Source organism: Camelus dromedarius, chromosome 5, assembly GCF_036321535.1.
Source record: "Camelus dromedarius isolate mCamDro1 chromosome 5, mCamDro1.pat, whole genome shotgun sequence".
NCBI lineage: Eukaryota > Metazoa > Chordata > Mammalia > Artiodactyla > Camelidae > Camelus > Camelus dromedarius.
Window position 1 is genome coordinate 345,881 of NC_087440.1, and position 22,279 is coordinate 368,159.

Genomic DNA, 22,279 nt, shown 5'->3' on the forward strand with positions numbered 1-22,279 from the left:
ACATAAGCAAACATTCCTACAGTTTGCCCATAGTTTCCCATGAGCTTTTAACTGAGGATAATTTTACCTTGTAAGGCTGAAATAACTGTCAGCACGTGAAGGTCATCTGAATTTCCTTGTCCTAATCTGCCATAACTTCCTTCCCCACAAGCCAACACTGTGCCATTGGCCTGGATGACAAAGGTGCAATTCTGACCACATATGACCTAGTACAAAAACATATATTTAAGTACATTATCTTTTATTATATAGTTTTAACATGTAAACATTTTAAATGATTCCATGTATACCTAGGATACCTTTATCAACTCTTTCATCCTTTCACTAAAGCGGAAGGATTGACATAACTATGGGGTTCCTACAAGCCCTTGATTATTACAAAACTGCTTACTTAACCAAGAGGTATATGAGGCTCATCTGACTATTTAAGATAGTTTAGAAACATGTTGTGATCTACAGGGACTTCAGCCAATTGCGCAGCATTTAAACAATGTTAACAACAAATAAACAGAAGAAAAAGGAAAGGGTGATAGGAAAATAGTAAAGGCTGGCTGGAGATCAGCAAGCAGCAGAAACTGGAGGGACTATACACAAGAAAGAATAGTGCATCCCGGGACTTACTAAGGGAGAGAAGAATGGAAGAGAAAGCAGTGGCCTCAAGAAGGGTTTGGAAATACGGTACATTGATTATCAGGAGAGAGGAGAGGTGTCCATGAAATCTGGCTAAAGCTCCCAGTAAGTTTATGGTCGCAAGAGAAGATGAATAATTAGGACTTCTATAAATATGTACTTTACCTTTTTTGACTTCTATAAATATGTACTGGGCAGGCCTAATGCATAAAGCTGTTAATTCGTTACACTTGAAAATAAGAAAAATTTAGAAACTTACTAACAAAACTGAAGTCTGATAAAAACTTTGGAAGCTACACAGCATGACTTTCTTTGGTGATTCCTCGTAATAGACTATGCAATGGACAAACTTTATCCCACAATAAGTTACTGACAGCAAAGGAATCAGAATTGTCAGATCCCAAGTTTCTTCTCCATTTCTTTACCCTGTTAGTTACCTGCTGGGCCTGTGAGAATGAGGGAGCTGCTGCAGGTACCATTACATTTCTTCCAGCCTCAGCCAGCTGTCCATGCCGACCAGCACCCCAGAGGTAGACATCACATTTACCTCCCAGGTGCCAGTCCTAGAAAAAAACCACAATCATGTCAAAATTTGATTGGTTAATTCAAACAAGCATGTACTGGGTACAAGTGTGTGCCAGCCTCTCAGGGAGACACCAAGACACAAACACACAAGCACTTAGAACCAAAAGATTTACTAAGAACCACCACATACATATCTGCACCTTCACTGACCTCAGGTCTGGAAGTTGCCCAAGACATAATTTGTTCATCCATGCCATTAATCCATTTACTGTTGTCCTGAAAGATACAACAAACATCAGGATCAGTTTCGCTTAATCAAGATTTATCTTTCTCATTTTTTAAAAGGGCCTTAAAATGATCTATTTATTTTTTAAAAATAGGAAAGGAAAACCCCAAGATCACATGATCAGCTACCAGCAGAGTGAAGACCAGAACGCAGTGTTCCCTTCTTCCAAGCCATTTTCTGGGGAAATCTTTTTGCAAAAGCCTTCTTTCCAAAAAAGAATTTGGCAATGCTATGAGAAATTATGAGCAGTTTTACAGTCATGCCAAACTTGATTTTTATACATTGTTTATCACAAATTTCCTATTACGATAAATATTTTCAACTATCACTATCACCAACACACGGATGACTCAAAGCTAACCACTTCTGAGGACCCACAGATACAAGGTCATGTGCAGGAGCCACTGGCCCCATGAACTCGTACAGCTGTAAGCAGGCCACTTCATCTTTCTAGGCTTCAGATTCTTCATCTACAAAATGACAGATCTGAGGCAAACGGGCTCAGAAGGACACTTCCTAATTAAAATATTCTATATTTAGATAATTTTTCTCAATTCATGTCTGTTTTATATTGTATCTATATTTATATAGTCAAAGAGACATATACATGTATATACCTTAGCTGGTAAGGAGGTTGTCAGATCGGGTGCTGGCCTGCACTATTGACACAGGCATTTTACCTCCACCACAGTTTCTGAAGCTAGACACTCTCACATACAATCAGAAAGAAATGACAACTAGAATGTTCTTCCATATCACTTAAACATGACTGAAGTGCCAAATAATTTAGAATCTATATGTGGAATAAATCTCACAAGATGACCAGGAAAGGACACTAAACTGTATTTACAAACAAGGTACTCACAGGGTTCCTACAGACAAGAAAATGGGAAAATAGGGGACTATGTCATTGAAAACCAGCAAGTTTATAAGAGCTCCACAGTGTCAGTATCAATCCCTTCCACCACAGAAGCCTCCCACCAGATTGAAAGTGACTATCTGAAAGCACAATATTTAAGCTTACCTAAAGGCTATGCAAGCTAGCCAATACTAACTGAGGGTCTGCTATGTGCTAGACATCCATGATATAATCTCGGTTACATATAACAGCAGCTCATATTACACTTACCATCAGGAATACAAGTTCATCCTCTGGAACAGGCTCTAGGTCAGGAACAGTAAAAGATTCTGGAAACTGTGCTCCGTTGGTCAGGGCTTCAGCAGCTTTTATGGTGGTTGAAAAACATTCTAACCAGGCCCACTCATTTGGATTCCAGGATGCAGGGTCAGGGAGACAGTGCTGGTGGTGTGGTGGCACTGGAGGGTTACACAGCAGCTGGTCCAGATGCAGTCCCACAGCAAGGGAAGCCAGGCATTGCATATAGGGACTGTGGACAAGCTGGTCGCCACAAACCACGTGAGGCTAAAAGAAGATGCAAGGATATTATGCCAAAGAGCCTGTGCCAAATATTATACATTAGCCTACTGCATTCTGAAAGCCTGCAGTCATAGTTTTAAGTTTACCTTTTTTTTAACCTTTTTTAGAAGCTTTTTAAAATAATTTTTTTAAGATATACAGAGAGTTGCAGAGATAGTACACAAAATTCCTGTTAATCCTTCACCCAACTTCCTCTATAACATCTACAAAATGTTACATAACCATGGTGCAATCATCAAAGGTAAGAAACTAACCCTGATTACAATATTAACTAAACAACAAAATTTTATGTGGTTTCCCACTAATGCTCCTTTTCTGCTCCAGGGTTCAATCTAGGATATGACATTTCATTGAGTATGTTTTCATTACAAAGTTTTTCTTGAATCAAAAGAAAAAAAAGCAGATCACTGAACCATGGAGATCTGCTCCCTCTCACATTTCCTCCTTTACCAAGAGAGCCCTGGTAGCCATCAAAGGAGCAGCCTCCTTCCACGGCCTTCCCTACTTGTAGCAGAGCAACTCTGAGACACTGTGCGATTCAAAAAAGAAAACCCGGGCAGATGGGTCAGTGAAATTAACTGGGTGCGGTAAACAGCTGACTATATTAATGTAGCATGGCAAAAAGAAAAAAGGCAAAAAACCCAAAGAGCTCTACCCAGGGGCAGCATACCGTGACTACTGAGGGATGGAAGGCAGGTATACAGGATCATGGCCTGGGCAGTAGGTCTAAATCCCATGATTCCTCACTCTACTGTTCAATGACTCTACTTACTTCAGCCTTAGCTTTTCCACTAAACGTTTCACAAGGATTCACCTGATAAGTGGAGAGGATGTCTGACACCCATATCCACCCCTACTTCCCAACTCTGGGATGGCAAAACCACACAAAAATAGATAAATGGGTCAGAAAAGGGAAGATGATATTCTGAGCACAGGTTTTTCAGGAAGTTTTGGAGTGAATAAATAATCTGAAAAAGAATGACAGAAACTGCACAAATTTGAGGGTTATTTAAATTTTTTACTCCCACTAAAATAAAGTAAAAGTAGGCTTAGGATTATTGAACAACTGTTTTAGGCATGATTTATCTTCATTTGATTCTGCCCAAATACCCCACTTATTTAACTCAGGCCTCATGCTCTTAAGGGAAAAATTCAAAGCTATAATTCAAATTCCAAAGCACCCGTCATCTGTAGACGTGCAGGAGTGAGTGTAATCCATTACCTTTTCATAGGCATACTGCTCCTGAAGCATCATAGGCAGCCGCTCCAGAAACGCTCTCATGCAGGGAGCCATGTTTAATCCCAGAATGCCCTGCTGCTTCAGTGCTGTCCTGCAGGTTGCTAGAACATGATTGGCAGCAGCCCATTCTGCTGTGCAATTCACGACCAGAACATCCTGATGGAAAATAAACCACGCCACGTGAAATATTTGTTTAAATAAAATAGACATAATTCTATCACCGTTCATGTATGAGAAATCCCTTCCAGTAACTGCATTAAACACTCTTGCTTTGTGAACATTTTATGCTGTGCTTTTAATGCCTACGAACTTCAAAACCTCCTGAATTTTGTCAAAGCAAAAACAAGTGAGTAAGAAATAACTGTGAAATTAGTGAACCACCTTGGATTAGCTGATTCTTCTTAAAGAGACATTAATTATTTGCTATTTCATAGGACTTGTAGGACAAGGTATGTAGTACATTTCAAAAGTCTGATGTGACCACAGGAAGACCAGAGGAAGCAGCACTCTGCTGGAGGACACACACGTCTGCAGAAGCAGCACTGCTCTGCGGCTCTATGGTTTATCCTGTGCAGGCCACCACTGACCAGGGTCTGATTCTATATTTTACTTCTAGTAGGCCTGTTCATGCAGGTTTACATGTCTATTTTAGTATCACTTAACCACATAAAATGTCAACCAAAGCAGAACACTGGCGCTATTCATTAGGGTCATGAAAAGCAATACTATAAGGGATAATGTCATATTGTAGAATTACTTCACAGTAGGGAACTAGTATTTTTAACTAGAGTATTAAATTTGAAAGCCAAGATACATTTTGTATACTTGAGTTAAATGTCTTTGGGGTGGTTCTTCTTTTTCAAGGAAAATTCTTTTGAGACACTTTAGTGCTATCTCAAAGATCATGGCAGAAAGTAAAAAATCCACGTTACAACTTCCACTTGAAAGTCATTCAATAATTAAGCATTTTCCCCAAGATTTATGGTAGAGTATTAGGTTCTAGCTTTCCTTCTGCCACTAAATACTTGCAATATCTTTTTTTTTCCAATATGTAAGAAAGATTTTTATTAGTGAGGTAAAAAGATAGTAAAAGATAGTACACTCCCGAGAACTGGGAGCAGGCCAATCCGAGAGAGAAAAAATGGCCAATACGTTTATTATCTTGAGCAAGTAATAATCCCTCTGGATATCAGTTTTCTCCTCTGTAAAGTGGGATGCTTGGACTACAACCTTTAAGATTCCCTTATAGGTTTTCACCTTGCAATTTAATATAATTGCAAAATCACCTTTGATCTATTTGAGCAAGCAGCCACTCCAACATCTGGAATCCATACTGTGGTCTGAATAGCTCCAGAGCCTATCACAACAGTTTGCAAGACAGAGCCATCCTAAAATGAGAGGTACTTATCAATACACATTATTTAACTAGTTAGTCATTATTTATATTTTCAGTTTATACTTCACATTCACAAAAATTTTTCTAAAACCTACACTTTAGGTAAATTTGGCAATGCCCAATGGCAGACTACTTACTGTCCAATTTTTAGGGCCTTTTCTATATGACTTCAAAAATACATCACAAAGAAAAATTAAAGGGCAGATAATTCTGAAAGGATAATTATCTTCAATATTCAAATATCTTCAATATTCAAGATATTATTCCACAAAATATTCCTAGGATTGGCTGGGTTAAATTTTATCATATGTAAGTTAATGTAAAATCATTTCTTAAAATAAAAATAACATCTATACTCTTACCCTTAAAGACCAAATGTTCATGAGGCCACCTAGTCCACCAGACACCAGGGCCAACCCATCAGAACTAAAGGCAACGGTCCGCACAGGGGTGATGTGTCCCCGCAACTGATAAACACACTTGGCTCCAACTGACTTTCTGTATCCATCCTGCAATTCATTTTTATTTTTAACAAATATTAAAGCAATTTACAGATTCAAGATTTACAATTCATTCTTGGAAATTTTATATTTCAGTATAAAATTGGAGAAGACAGAAGGACAACTTTCTCGTAAGTGTTAGCCTGACAGAGAAAATAATAAAGCATCAACCTGGCTCTCCTTTGCTGATGCTGCTTCTTCTTTCCTGACACACTTCTAAGCTGGGTTCCCTTACTCTTCTAACTGGTAGAAATGACTACATTTCTAAGTTCCAATTATCCCTCAGAGACAGGAAAGTTCTATCTTCTATTTTTTTAATGAGTTTTAATTTTTAAATTTCAGTTTACGTAATTTTCCTCTTGAGCCCCTAACATTTGTGAATTGCACAAGCTGGCTCCACACAAGCAGGTTCTTCTTTCTGTCCTGTCGGCTTATGGTTCTGTTTCTCACATGGTATCTAACATCACATTTGCTCTGCAGGTTTTAGGAGTGAGATAGGTGAGACCTGTCAAAAGAGCTACTCTTTAGCACAGAGAGCAAACCAGACTTATCTCTAGTGCTCCCACCTCCGCTTCTGTGTTATTATCCTCCCATTTGTGAGCTACCTACTTCTTCCTCCTCAACCATTTCTTCCTGCCTTTAAATTCCCTCTTCCTTCTAGTTATGAGAGAGTATAAACCCAGATACATTCATTTACCCAAAGATGACATAATTTATTTCTTCCAGTATCTGTATCATGAACAAAAAAAGAAAGCAACAGAGGTTGCAAATTGGTAACTGAGGGACGCAATTCAACTAGCTACCCAAGGTTTTAAAGAATTTCAAGTCAGACGTCAAAGCTTAATATTGGGAGATTTAACCTAAAACACTGAATTTTCGGCTTCTATCAATAAAAACTGGACAGTCTATTAACAACAGGCTTTCATTTCTGGATAGTGGCAATCAGCTCTGTGGCAGCTGGGCCCTTTATATGAAGCATGTGCACTTCTGGGTTTGTTTGTGTGTGTGAGTGTGTGTGTGCGTGTGCGCGCACATGTGTGTTTTACCTTCCCTACATATTCCAACGCCCAGCTTTGTGAATTTATGTTACTTACCTAAATGGCTCTGTGAGTATCTATCGTAATTTTTAACCTCTGTTTAAGGTAAAGGAACTGTTCTTCACAGGTGGAATTCTGGTATTACTAGAAGATACTTTGGATAGGAGTGCTCCCGTGGTGCTGCTACTTCACTGTATCAAAGACTTTAACTTAGCACTCATCTATTTGTGGTGTTGATTATATCCCATAAATGATCACCACTCAAAACATACTGAATATCTCAACTTAAAGAGCAATTATGGTATCTCTGACTTATAAAAATTAAGCTAATTCAGAGAGCACACAAAATATGACAATTATTCACATTTCCCTAACGGCTCTTGACGTTTGAGATACTAAGTAGTAAGTACCTTTGTAATCAAGGGACGATTACTTGATAACACACACTATCGATGGTTTCAAGTAAGGTCTTGTAAAATATCAGAACACTTACCTGGCAATTTGATTCCTGGTCCCACCATCCTTCTGAACTAGTCACACTGGTCTGTGTGGTGTCTTGCGGAATACGCCAAACACATACTAAGCCACTCTGACAGCCACTTAAAAAATTTGATCACATAAAATCAAAACACGTCAATAAGCAGAAGTAAAAATATTTTCAAACAGCAATCAATTAAGACCTGATAGAGCTACTACAAAATTATTTAAAAATTTATTTGTAGTAGGTATGCTATAATCTTTCACAAGAAATACAAGTAGGACCAATATTCTAACTACCTCACATGTAGATAAGGAGATTACATGTCAAGTTTCACACTGGAAAATTGCTCTTTATTTCTCTAAGGTGATCTTATGATATTACGTATTATAAGAACAGTAATTGGCAATAAACTGTTTAAGATTATGGAAAAGCCACATTTAACGCAAGTAACAGTCTATACTAACATAAAAGTTAAGACACACACACACAAATTTACAACATACGTAGCCATCAGTAAATGCAACTTCGATCCTTTCCCTGGAAGGCTGCACCAAGCAATGCCATTCACAATAGATGGGTGGCAGAGTGAATGCAGACAGCGCCAGCATCCTGAAATAGGCCCCCAGAGTTTCACATTTTCTTCTTTGGCACATGTCATAAGAATATGACCTGTTGGGTCCCACTTCATACTAACAAGAGTATCCTGAAAATGGTAGAGGGAGAAGAAAAAAATCACAGTATGCTTCCTTCACAAATAATTTAAGCTTAATAATTAATGACCTATACTTCTATTACTCAATGACTTTGAAATCAACATTTTATGCAAATCAGATGCTGTCACATTATTCCCAATCACCAGACCAACTCACCCTTTAATATAGTCTGCATTATATTTGCTGCAGTCAAACCTCAATAAATGTTAACTGAATGAATTAAGTATGAAATTCTGATTCAGAAGGGATATATTATCTTTCATTGGCATTTTTAAAGTTATTTTTATTGACTAGTAATCATTAAAACAGTAAAAAGAAGAGACTTGAAAAAAAATAGCACCTCTTACACCAAAACAGCAAATACTACGAAAATCTGGGACATGTTTTGTGTTTATATGGTTGCCAGCATTGGGTTCTTCTGATTTTTTTTTTTAACCTTCCTTCACACATTCCAACTCCTGGCTTCATGCATTTATGTTACTTGCCTAGATGGTCATACAAGCATCTGAACTGGCAACCTCTGTTCAAGGTGGAAGAACATTCTTCATAGATGGAATTTTTAGCGTTAGTGGTAGGTACTTTAACAGGGGGTGTTCCTACTTTATCGCTTTGGTTTTTACCTCTTTCTTAGCTCAATGGCTTTCTTACATAGACTTTTCCATTTATACACATGGTAAAAAAACTGTATAACAACAGAATATTAAATCATAAATGACTGGTGTAAAAAAATTTTTTGAGAAACCTGTATCAAGCAATACCACAGTATAAACAAGAAAAAGTAACCATTTGGTAAAGCTTTACCTTATGTGCATCTATGAGAACAATGCCTCCTTTCTCAAGTGGCTCCTTTGTTCCCAGTAACAATTTTCCATCAAAATATCCCACTGCAAATGGTCTATCTTCACTGAACCAAGCAATGCAAGTTACGGACACTAACATGATAAAAACAAAATAAAAAAATTTTAAAATACAATAAAATAGAAGAGACTGACTTGTCATTGTCTAACCTAAAAGACAGAGACTTCGCAACAAATATATATCACTAGAATCACTGCAAGTAAGTTTCCAACATCTCTTTAACATTTAGACAAAATGCAGGCTTATAGCAGGCATTCCATGTAATCCACTTTTAAAAGCATTTATAAGTGACAGAGGACTACTTCATTTTTAATCTCTCATTGTTTTCCAGTGGTTATTGAAAAAGAGAGACCAAAATTGAATTCCCTTGCTGATTTTAAGTCACCATACCAGATTCTTCCCTTTTGGACCAAAATCTACAATGAAACTGAGAAGCGAAATAACCCAAGTCATAGAGAAAAAAAAATTACCTGGCCCTCTTTTTGCTTAATATTCCCTATTCAGTATGTTTCCAAATTCTATCAAATATGTTATATTCTAACAATCTATATTCATATTTGCTTCTCTACATGTATATAACACTGGAAGGCCACAAAAGAGGTAAAGAAACAGTATCTGTGGGGGTATATGGGGACATGGAAGCTGAGTAGATGGGAGAGACACATTTTACTGTATACCTTCTTAAACTTCAAAATTCTTGAACCTTATGAATGTACTGTCTATTTTCAAAAAAACCCCCAAAATGGTTCTATTCTGTTAAAAAAAAAAAAAGTACCATATAAATAAGTTAGGACTGGGATCTTTGAGATACTCCACTCCCCCAAAATATTTAACACAAACTATTAAGACACCTAGCCATCCAAAAGGAACACAGTGAGAAAATATAGGAAAGCAGGCTTCCTACTATGTCTTCTCAGATCAAGAACTTTTCTCCCCGCCTCCTCCTTCCTCTATTTCCTCAATTTAACTCATATGTTAACAATTTCATATCCACCAATGATTAGTGTCCTTTTTCCTCTGGGACATTCCTAACTTTCTAGGGAGAACCTGGAGCCCACTGTGGTGTTCAGACACTTACTTACACAAAGGATAAATGACTAATATAATACTATTAGATCTTATTTTGGCAGCGATGTGTGGTAGGGGTTGCAGAGAAATATCTTTCAACTTAGTAACTAATTAAAATGAAACATCAACTGGACAATGCCGAAAACAAAACCAAATGTAATATTCACTCAGCATGTGCCAAAAAAGGTATCTGACTGGAGGGAACACTTTCACAACCAGACACGAGTCTAGTCATTTACCGTCCTTTCGATAGCAATGCTCCAGTTCTCGACGGTGCATGGTGGATACATCAACAACTTCAATTAGTCCTAGAGATCCGTCCATCCGTCCCACCAACAATAATTCTGGAGATTCTCCTGACCAGGCTGTAGATGGACCCTCTTCTGGCCAAGCCAGGGCAGATACCCAGTGAGGCTGAATATCTACTAACCCTTTTCCTCCTAAAGAGGGAGAAAATGTTAGCTAGTTGTCACTTAATAGTTAAAAACAATAACAAGAACAAAAATAAGTACTACTTAATTAAATATACTCAAAGTAGTCCCCAATTTCATAACAGCCTGCTAATGAGTAAGACTGCAAGGCAGGATCCTTCACTTATATACGACATATGACTATCAAATTAACAGCTTTTCTTAAACTATTAATGGGACAAAAATGATAGCTTTATAGAAGAAAGAGTAAAGGAAAATAATCAGTGTACAAACGTCAAACACTTAAGTCCTTTCCTAATAAGTACTGAAAACCAAATAAACATATGAAATTTACCTACAGTTAAGGCTAGCTGTTCTTTCAAATATACAAAGCAGAACAGCTATTCCTCAAACATGCAAAAGCAAACAATAATACTGATAAGCCCAAGACTATAATAATGACTTTTACTTTCCAGCCAGGTATTATTAAAAATTGACAAGAGTTTGTAACCTGTGACACAGACAAAATTAATAGAAATATTTCAAGTGATTCAAAACAAGACATAGGTGAAAATACATTAATTGCTCCTTCTCTTCAAATCCTACTTTAAACACTTAGGTGCACATAAAAAGAATTTTTAGTTTATAACTACCACTTTAATTGAAACTCCTAGAAAAGAAAGTCAAGAAATGAACATTTCCACTTTAATTTAAACTATACTATGCATAGATTTACACAGCTGATGAACAGATTCTGAGTTTCAAGGTGAAGGGAAGGCAATGTTTGAACTCAGAAAAGCTAAAAGAAAGGCTTTTAAAAAAATATCTTCAGTAGTTTACTAATATTTATGTGACTCTTACCATTAACTTGCCAGATATTCACCATCTTTTCCAAAGCTCCAGCTAGGTATTTGCCACTGATACTCCAGGAAACAGGCGAGAAACTTGGATCACTGGGTGACCCCAGGCTTTCCTCAGCATCTCCTTCCCTAGTATATGACAGATAAGTATAGAATTCTAATCCCCATCAGCCAAAAGTAAACTAAACCCGAAACCTTAAAAAAAAGGGTTTTATATAGACCAGAGCACATAATGACAGGTTCCTGCATTTCAAAAGCATGGCTAACAGTACTTGACGATCACACATTGGCCAGTGTTTGTCATAACGTGAAAAATGTAGAATTACAGAACAGTAATACTTAGATAATTCATCATTTAATGTAATATACAATTTATCAACAAAGATATTCTGATTCTGTATGGGTGGTACATATGGTTATTACTCAGAGCACACTGATTCTTGTTTGCTTAATTGCTAAGGAAGTTTTCAGAAAAGAAATACCTATAGCTAGCTCAAGAACTGTAAAATATAAAAGAGGGTACACTCTGCTACAGAAAACATCATGGTTCTTAATTCCCAAATAATCCTTGAAGAATGATGAAAATTAGCTTACTGTTTTATAGAATTGAACACTTATAATGCTAGCATAGTAGACCTTGATTTAATTCTAAGTCCAAATATTTACAGTTAATATTTTTATTTTCTAAATTACTATCTTAGAAATTAAAAAAAAACAACTCACTGGAGGTTGTTCTAAAAGAAGAATTGTAAAAAAAATTTAGTGACAATTTAATTACATTAACACAACCAAGATGAAGCCACCCTTGGGATTCTCTTATTTTGAACATTACCCAAGAGAGTTAATGTCAGCACTCACAATCTGTTGAACACACAGGTCTGCTGCAGTGAATACTGCTTCTTGGTGACATTCCACACCCGGATGGTGCCATCGTTGCCACTTGTAGCCAAGAGTCCTTTTTTATTACACCAAACACAAGTCATTACCTAGAAAAGATTTTAAAAATCCAGCAATATTTGAGCAAGTTTTAATTCAAATGATTCTATCATTTGAAAGAGTTCTATTTAATTTTTAAAAATCTCCTCTATTATAATAGAAAAGTAGACACGTTATAACGCAACACGCACAGTTTTATTCTTTTTTAATTGGCTTGTAGATATACACTTATTTGAAGTATAGCTTTAAAGTACTATCTTACATTTGAGTTATCTTAGACTTGTTAGAATCTTTACTAAACATGTTTATTTATTAAAAAACATTTATTTAATTTAATAAAATAGAAATACTTCAATGTGTTTTAAAAAACAAATAACACAGACTAAGAAATGATTTTAAAACTAGTTAAAAAGAGGTCAGACTTCATTTCCTAAAGTTGCCTTGTCATGGCTCAGGGGCCCATGGATTAGAACGAGGCCAATTTCTGTCCCTCTTGCATGTATAAGCTTTCATCTTTCATGAAGCTGTTCCTTTGGTTTTCTTCTCATCCCTCATTTGATTTTCCCATTTGTATATTATGTCAGACAGTATAAACATATACATACAAAGGAAAGTTGTTAACTACCATACAAATATTGGTAATTTTGTGTGTGTGCGTGTACGTGTGTGTGAGAGAAACAGACACACACACACACACAGAGCAAGATCTAAACTTTAAGCTATTTTCTCTTACATAAGGTGATTAACACACCTGGGGCTCAAAACACATACCCTGTTCTGATGAGCTTCCAACTTGATAAAGGAGCACTTTCTGAGATCTCCTCCCATATCAGCGAGGGTTTGTGGAGTAGTCTGGTTGTCACGGTCATGTGCAGCAAGAGTGCGCACAAGCTGTTGAGCAGCCCATTGCCTATGCTGTGAGGACAGCCTGGAGGAGAGGCAGCAGGCTGCCAGGGCATTAGCCAGCTCCAGAGGGCCTACAGCAGAAGGATCATAGGAAGGATGGGCATACAATTGGGCAATTAAACCTGCTTAAACAAAACAACGAAATCATGCCCAGGTAAGAGCTGGTGGTGGTGAACAAACAAAAATGGGTTAACCCATATCTTTTAAGAATTAACACATTTTTAAGCAATCATTTCACTAAGATATGCATATAAGGTAAAAAGCATTTATCTCACATCAAGTTCTGTAATAAATATGAGTCACTGCAAATGTACTCTTATATATGTATCAATCAATAGTCTTTGCTTTAAGGATATGTAGAATGAGAATGCAGGAGAAATCATTTAAAGGCCAGGGCAGAGGGAGCATGCCCTAAAGAATAAGAGTTTGGCTTTTGCTGCTCAAAAGTGATCTTAATAGCCAGTCAAGGGACTACAATGATAGCTCCAAAAGCCCATCTCTCTTGGCCAAATGGTCCTGATGAAGAGAAGGATACACAATAGTGTTGAAGTAGTCCCTTCAAAGTGTTATCATCTTAAGACAAAGAGAAAAATACCACTACTTTATAAAAATTGTATTAAGGAAACCTATTGGGATTATTATCTGTGGTGACCCAAACCATAATCTAATAAAATACTATAATCAAACCCAGACTAACCTGGTACATTTTCTATTATTTATTTCCATGCACAATGAAAAAGTATCCATGCAACCTAACTTACGAAGTATACATGATGCTATATAATTCATCACATACAACATTGCAAAAACACATTTTTAAAAACATACATCAAATTGATTAGAAGACTGTAGATTTAAATGGTATGAAACTTACCTTTCTTTTCAACTTCTGCCTTATCATAATTAGGTCTCAATTTGGCCCCTTTGTCTGCTAGTAATGCCACAAGGGCCTGAGTTACAACAAAATTGGGGGAGGTTACAAGCTTATTCTCTTCAGCAATTCCTCGGAGAAAGCTGGGTAGAAACTTTCGCTGAATTGGATCATCGACCGTGGTTAGATTTACACCTGTTGCAGCAGAAATCAAATTCTGAAGAGGCAATCAGAACAAACAGGTTTAATTTTTACATATAATTTTGGAACAAAAAGAAGATTTTACCTCAAAAGCTTCTTTCAGAACCAGCTAGAAATAAGCAATGCAATAAGAAAAGCACTGAAAACTAGCCTACCTGTGTACACAACTGCACCAGGAGTTTGGCAGCACTAGGAGTGTTTGATGCTAGACATCCCACTGCTGTGCTCAGATAGGCTAGGCAAGAGATGGGTTTGTTGGCCTTGCTGTGTCCACCTCGTGAGCGTTCTGAAGTGCTTGCCATGGAGGAAGGGCTGGTGGAGAGGCCAGCTCTCCCTGCTGCAGCTAAGCACATTAATCGAACCAGCGTTCGTATATCTGTGAGCCCCAGAGATTCAAGACCAGCAGCCAGGCTACAACTGGAACCACTGCCAGGAAAGGAAAACACTTTAGATGCATAGAGAAAACAGATTTTTAGGGACTTGTTAGAGCCCCACATACTATCCCCAGAAAAACCAAAATAAAAGGCAAGTTGCACTATCACTAATGATACATGTCCTAAGAGATGTACAAAAATATTATGTAAGCTGGTAATTGTTTAAAATTTTAATAAATATTGACATACACTTGAAGTGTACCTGAATTACTAAAGTATAACAGACAGGAATGTTCACAAATGAAGAACTTTCACACACTGAACAAACCTATATAACCACCTTCTGGATCAAGAAAAAGAACATTACCAACACCTCAGATACCCACTTGGATCATTCTCTGTCTCTCGGCCCCCCAAAGTAACGACTATCCTGACTTCTAAGGCCATAAGCCAGTTTTGTCTAGTTTTGAACTTTCTATAAATGAAATAATAAAGTGTGTATTTTCTTATGTCTGGCGTCTTTTGCTCAACATTGTTCGTAAGATTCATCCATATTGTTGCATTATAGTAGTAGTCATTAATTTTCACTGACACAGAGGCAGACCATGGACATGTGGGTTCAGTTCCAGACCATCGCAACAGAACGAATATTGCAATAAAGCAAGTCACACAGATTTTGTTGGTTTACCAGTGCATGTAAAAGTTATGTTTATACTACACTACAGTCTGTTAAGTATGCAATAGCATTATGCCAAAAAAAGTACATATCTTAATTTTAAAATACTTTAATGCTAAAAAAAAAAAAAGCTAACCATCACAGGAGCCTACAGTAATCTTTCTACAATAGTAACATCAAAGATCACTGATCACAGATCACTAACAAATATAATAATGAAAAAGTCTGAAATATTCCAAGGACTACCAAAGTGTCACACAGAGACATAAAAGTGAGCCAATGCTGTTGAGAAAATGGTGCCAATAGACCTACTCAATGCAAGGTTGCCAAAAACCTTCAATTTATTTTTTTAAAAATGCTATCTGTGAAGCATAATAAAATGAAGCACAATAAAACAAGATACGCCTGTACAAATGAAATTAATGCCTGTATAAAGTATAACTCAAATGTACATACAGATGACAGTCAGGTGGTTTCCAGCATGGGGCTATTATGAATAATACTGCCATGAATGTTCTTGCTTATATCTTTGGGTAGACATATTTAAGCATTTCTACTGAACATATACTGAGAAGTGTTTTTCTGGGTCACGGACTATATTAATATTCACCTTTAGCTGGCACTATCAAATAGTTTTCCAAAGTAACTGTCCGAATTTATTTTCTTGCCAGCAGTGTATGAGGGTTCTAGGTGTTCCACATCCTCATGATCACTTTTCCCCCCAGTCTTTTAAATTTTTGCCATTCTGACGAGTGTGTAGCAGTATTTCATGAGGTTTTCATTTTCATTTCTCTCAAGACTAATGAGGTTAAACACCTCATTGTTCATGTTTGTTGCCATGAGGTTCTCTTTTGTATTATTTTGTATTTCTGTCCACTTTTCTTTTGGGTTTTCTGTCTTTTTCTTACTGGTTTATAAGAAATCTTTACATACTCTGTTGTTGGTTAAACACATTGCTAAGATCATCTCCTATTCAGTAGTTTTTTTTTTTTTTTAACTTTCTGACTTTTTACTTTCTAAATGACTTTTGCTGAACAGAAGTTCTTTTTTTAATGTAGTCCAATTTATCAGTCTTTCCCTTTAAAGTGAAATGCCTTTCATGACTTGCTTAAGAAATCTCTGGCTGTCCAAAGATTAAGAATAAACTCTTCCTATGTTACCTTATAGAAACTCTGTTGATTTACCTTTCACATTTAGATCTAAGAGCCACTTGGAAATATTTGTTTTATATAGAATAAGGTTGGTACCAAGACCCATTTTTTTTTCCCTAAGTGAATAAACCATCTGACCTAGTCCAAGTTATTGAAAAGACCATCCTTTCCTCACTGCTCTGAAATGTTAAGCACTGTCATAAACCAGACATAAATCAAGTGTTTATCTACATATGTGAACCAGTTTCCAACTTGGTTATACTCCACGGTCCAAATCATCCATTCTTGAGCCAACACCATATGGTCTTATCCAAGTTTTGAGTTTTTCTTTCAGGGTCCTTTTGTCTTCACTGATTTACTGTTAAATACCCCTGCTCAGCATTTCTTAAATGGATGTCTTTTAGGTATTCTTGGCTCTCTCCCATTTCCTAACATTATACTCCACGGTATGAACATAGCAAGAATCTCATGATGGAATATGCAGGTTGACTTAGCTACAAACTTAGTCAACTCTGCAGAGAAACTCACTTGGCCTTTTATTTTTACCCTGTACCAAGTGGATCAACAGCCTTCGTTTCCCATTCCAGATAATAAAATAAAATGTTTGCAGTTTTCTTGGTTACTATAACGGCAATATTTTCTACCTAAAAAGAGCTAAGCATTAACTGAATGACTGACTGATTGAATGAATGAAAAATGATGATGACTAAGTCTGACTTCTTTCATTCAACAGTAGATACTCAAGTTTCTAAAACTCCCATCTCATCCTCCCAAACAGTATCAGACTTCTGTCTAATATAGACTAGAAGCTATTTTAGCATTATTTGACACAAAATGACACTTACCTGACTGAGAGAAGAGACAGGGCTCTCATGACCATGGTTCTGGCCAGAAGAACCTGAGCAGCAGCAGTCACTCTCCTCAAAGCCACCACCCGGTCATGAGGACTTGCTAAGGCAGCTGCCTGCTCACCTAGCGTTATCCTCCCAGAGGAACTCTTTTCCACAGAACCATGGCATCCTGAAAAACATTAGACTTTGCTTAGTTCTTCAAAAGGTAAGAAAAAAATATCCGTACTACTGAAAAATTTACCCATTCTACCTGGGTTCTAGGCTTCAGGGAAATATATAGCAAACCAATGTATTTTTGCTCATTTGGAACTTTGTTATACAGAAAACTGCTTGGGAGAAACAGACATTTCAAGGTCAATAATCTATTACCGGAAAAATATGCCTCCTAAATTTTTTTTGGTTTTATTTATTTCGCTCATGTATGACTTCTACTGATATTAACAAATATAGGAAAGAAATAGTTTTTAAAAATGCTTTGAAAAAAATATGCTTTGAGTGCACATACAGGGCTGAATCACCAATACTGCCTCAATTCTTTATTTGGCATTCTGTACAGCAAAAAGTTACCATACCCTCTTACTCAAATTAAAAAAGACTGCAAAATAGTTTTTTATTCATTTCCAGGATTCTTTTAACAGAAAGTTAAAAAAATGCTTCAACATTTTATAAAAACAGAAAATTAAAATAGTATTACATTATACCTTCAAAATATTAATACAACCACCTAAAGATGTTTGATGGGGTAGGAAATGTAGAACGCTTATTATGATTAAACTTTGTATTATTATTATTGTTATTATTAACCTAAGAAACAAATTAATATAGACTATAAAATCCATGTCAATCAGCATTTCAAGTTTACCTATTTGCATCAAAGTCTCTTCCATACTGTTGGTTGCTGTTACCATTGCTACTGATGCCCCCAGTGGATCACTGTCAGGGAACTGAACTGGTTCTGGTACAATGCGGCGGTCATTTAAACCAAGTGGTCCAGCAAGTAATTCAAATTCTTCTTCACCCGTTAGCTTTTCATCTTCATCAACATCTAACATGTCCCAGTCTTCTGGAATTTAAATAAACAAATGTACAGTATGTGAAAATAAACAGAACAGAACTCTGCTGGCAATGGTTATTGTGAGGTATGTTTAAGAAGCAGTTGGACTGAAAGCCCAGTGCCTACAAAATAAACCAGGGCACCATCTCCTGGTGACCCAACCAGACTGCTCTCCTGAGGCACAGTGAAACCAAGGGAGAGGGAGTCAGAGCCATCAAATCCATTTAAACTAACAGTACACGTTACAGCTGGTAATGGACTTCGGCTAATAAAAAATACTGTTGTGGGGCTAACAAAGAGTTCTTGACCTTGTCCATAACCACAAGGAAATGAGTTATTTCAATTAAATGAATGCTCCAGATAAACTGAGATACCTCAATTTTTATTTTTTTACTTTCCTCAATTAGGGTGGAAATTCAAAATGTACTACATACTTTCTCTACTTTGAAAAAACATATATGCCACATAGAAATTAGCTTCCCGTGGTAAAGCTAGTATTAGAAGCCAGGTGTTTTTCCTTCGACTTTTAAAACTAAGGCTTTGCTACCAAACTATCTTGAGCTTTTTGGGGGGACTCTGAGTTAACATGTACATAAACACAAACACACACACAAAGGTAAATTTTAGTAACAGATGTTAAGCAGAAGGTATATACAAAAATACACATAAAATAAAGAAGCTCTCAAAACAACTACCTTCATACACACTGTCCTGCTTGCCAATTAGATCTGGAGCTTGTCCTTTGTACCTGCACCAAACATGAAAAACATTGTGTTTTTATATAAAACAGTTAGTACCCAAAATGCAAATTAAGTCATTAGGACATTTTAAAAGGTCATTAATAAAGCAACACAAAATTAAAAAGTGTGTGTCATATTATGGGCTAACGTGATAAAAAAAATTATTGGCATGTAGGTACTCACATGCTTACAAAATCAATGACTATTTTACCAAATTACTGGGGAGGTTTCTGGGTTACCTACAACAATTCTTTCAATCAAAATCTATTCTAGAACACCTTAAAGATTTTAATAGCTGATAATAAGGGCAAAAACCCTACTTGTTAGCAATTAATTGCTATTCACGGCTATAAAGAACTACTATTTTCATGGAAGCTCATTTAATCTGAAGTCTGCTTTTTTTTTAATCAAGAAAAAAGATCTCAATTAAGATGCCAAAAATATGGTGAAAAACACCAAAGAAAAAAAAATGAACATAAACCTCCTGAAGGCTAATGCAAAGGTCCCACCTATAACTTGACAACAAATCAAAGGTTAACACAATCAAATTCCAGTGAAGGACCTGAGGCCATGCTGCTGTTCCCAGACTACAGGCTTCCAGCTGGGGCAGGAACATGAATTCCTTCACCTCCTCCATCCTTCCTGCCCTCAATTCAGCAATCACAGGACTTTAGGAAAGGTTAAATGTAACCCCTCTCATGAAAAAAATATACAATTCCCATTCTTAATGAGAGATACTTTATATACTTCATTCAGAGGGTCTGGATGTCTGCACAATTTCAAGGTACCTTTCAGAACTTGTTGCCTTGGATTTGGTCTTCAGGGCTAAGTACTTTTCCCTGCAGCTGCCACAAAGCAGGTAGTATGGATTCCCACTCCCACATTCACCGCCGAACCAGCCATCCACATAGGAGCCATTGCTACGATAGCCCTGGCGGTTTGCACTGCGCCCACAGCCCGGATGATTTCTTTTCATGTGCTGATTGAAGCTGACGACACTGCACTCACACAGTTCACACACCACTACTTCTTCCCTGTCTTCAGACTCACAAACATGCTGCACAAAATGATTTCATATCAAATTATTAGTCAAGTTAACACAAAATTAAAAAGAGGTAGATAGATTATATTAAATTTACTTTGTTTACATATGCTGGAATATTTGCAAGATGTTCATCAATGCTACATAACAAAGTTCTTTCAAATCAGATTTCAGATCACACAGTCTGAAGGTGTTCTCTGCCCTTCCTCACTCTAATAAGTTACAATAAAAGTAACTAACTACTCTATTGAGGAAAAAGTTATTAATAAAAAAGACAATCTGCCCCATCCCAAATGATTTGTTAAAATCCCTCTAATGAAAACTACTTTCCATCTGGTCATAACATGCATACCTATTTTCTGAACTTCTAAGAAGTCATTTGGATTCATTTATCTTAATATGGTAGATGCTCTTTCCTGTAGGGCTTACACCCATGAACTTCTCAGTTTCCCTGCTACAAAAAGCGTAATGCTAAACAATGTGAACATACAAACCCACCATGTACCCTGCCCTTGGATGGAGGAGTTTACAAGATCTAGGTGGCACTGGTTCCTAGAATGAGGCATTACAGTGATCAAAGAGAACTTATGAAGGAGAAGAGCATGCATTCAGACAGCAAGGCGAGTAGAGCAGCCATGTTACACACCCAGCAGAGTCGACTGGGACCTGAGGCCTATTTTGCAAACTACACTTTATGTTAGAATCAAATTACCACGATATGGCTCTATCCATCTAGTCTGGGGAGAGAAGCAATAAAATCGCACAGAGAAAGCAACAAGAGAGTTTTTGTCTTATTAGTTTGTAAGTATCAAAGAAACCTAAGTGTTAGAGCCCCAAACTTTAGGATGAGACGTCAGGCTTTTTAGAGTGTTACAACTCTAGGCAAGGCTGTTGTTAGTAAGCTGTATGAACAGGAGGGCAGGAAAGTAAGTCAGAGCAGCCCCCGCTGCAGTCACACACACCCAGGTAGGCCAATCCAGTACCTCTGGGATCCACATTCCCAGAATATCATTGTCACTGGTCAGGTCTTGTCCAAACATAGCTTCCATCGCTTCATCATCAAGATCAATTTCCAATTCCTCATCTAAATTAAAGTCATACAACGCCCCTGGGTCTTGTTGCAAAGATATTCCTTCTCTCCGACTTTGATTCCTGTGGGCCTGCACAGAGCGGTATAACCCCGCTCAGAACAAAACAAAAAAGGCATTTTACTTGCATGTATAAAATAATGTTGAATATTTCGCCAGTTCTTAACTGCCATACATGCAGGTGAGAGCCTATCTCAGCTGACTTACTGGATTCCAGACCATAAACATAAAATTTTACCTATCATATGTGTTCCTCTTCTGTAAAATGGGGGTAAGCACTCATACCTTGCAGGGCTGCTGACAGGTTTAAATAAGGTAATCCATGTGAAATACTTCCTAATGTTTGTTACACAGAGCACTCCATAAACGTGGGCTGTTGTTATCCTTCTAGGTTTATTTTTTTAAATCAGTCCCTTTCATTATGTATTAAATATGCATCTTGTATGTTCTAGGACAGTCTTAATTTCTCTGTTCCCATAAATTACTGAACCGTTATTTATGTTTTAATATTTCAAGGATCAAATCTGTTTTGACAAATGACATTTTCTAGTTTTCAGTTTGGAAAAGAAATTCCCTGTAACTTAAACTTCACATGACCAGAACATAATCTTCAAATTATTTATTACTGTCATGAAAAAATTTATTTTTGCTTATCTAGGGCCTTACCTATCAGTGAAGCCCTAAAGTCCACAAAGTACATCAAAAAAGCCAGGGCTACTCCGTGGGCACAGTGCTCTTTCTAGCTCCTTCTGACCACTGATGTCTTAAACATGCATCTTCACTTCTTACATTACAAGTTGCTTGAGGGCAGAGAGAGCATTTACAAAATGTCTCCATATCTACAAGTGAGCACTATAGCCTTCTGCACTCAGAGGGAACTTAAAAATAAATCTGTGAATGTATGCTATGATTTAAATAATGTAAAATCACATAAATGCATAGAAAGC

At 37.0% G+C, this 22,279-nt stretch overlaps 1 protein-coding gene across 9 annotated transcripts in view; it reads right to left on the reverse strand.

Moving 5' to 3' along the window:
* The window catches only part of HERC1 (HECT and RLD domain containing E3 ubiquitin protein ligase family member 1), a 174,649-nt gene that overhangs the window by 19,306 nt on the left and 133,064 nt on the right, over window positions 1-22,279 (reverse strand). For 5 of the 9 annotated variants that reach the window (XM_064485448.1, XM_064485453.1, XM_064485449.1 and 2 more), the window contains exons 44-64: window positions 21,207-21,427; window positions 19,987-20,259; window positions 19,158-19,206; window positions 18,271-18,471; window positions 17,403-17,577; window positions 14,512-14,782; window positions 14,159-14,372; window positions 13,150-13,406; window positions 12,301-12,428; window positions 11,444-11,571; window positions 10,412-10,612; window positions 9,048-9,178; window positions 8,037-8,236; window positions 7,546-7,651; window positions 5,878-6,024; window positions 5,406-5,507; window positions 4,102-4,275; window positions 2,571-2,864; window positions 1,366-1,431; window positions 1,068-1,193; window positions 68-206 (exon numbers count right to left, since the gene is read on the reverse strand). In XM_064485448.1, the coding sequence (XP_064341518.1) occupies window positions 68-206; window positions 1,068-1,193; window positions 1,366-1,431; window positions 2,571-2,864; window positions 4,102-4,275; window positions 5,406-5,507; window positions 5,878-6,024; window positions 7,546-7,651; window positions 8,037-8,236; window positions 9,048-9,178; window positions 10,412-10,612; window positions 11,444-11,571; window positions 12,301-12,428; window positions 13,150-13,406; window positions 14,159-14,372; window positions 14,512-14,782; window positions 17,403-17,577; window positions 18,271-18,471; window positions 19,158-19,206; window positions 19,987-20,259; window positions 21,207-21,427 (3,603 nt within the window). Of the gene's footprint in view, window positions 1-67; window positions 207-1,067; window positions 1,194-1,365; window positions 1,432-2,570; window positions 2,865-4,101; window positions 4,276-5,405; window positions 5,508-5,877; window positions 6,025-7,545; window positions 7,652-8,036; window positions 8,237-9,047; window positions 9,179-10,411; window positions 10,613-11,443; window positions 11,572-12,300; window positions 12,429-13,149; window positions 13,407-14,158; window positions 14,373-14,511; window positions 14,783-17,402; window positions 17,578-18,270; window positions 18,472-19,157; window positions 19,211-19,986; window positions 20,260-21,206; window positions 21,428-22,279 lie in introns of all 9 variants that reach the window. The other 4 variants (XM_031452820.2, XM_064485451.1, XM_064485450.1 and 1 more) reach the window with 4 other exon arrangements.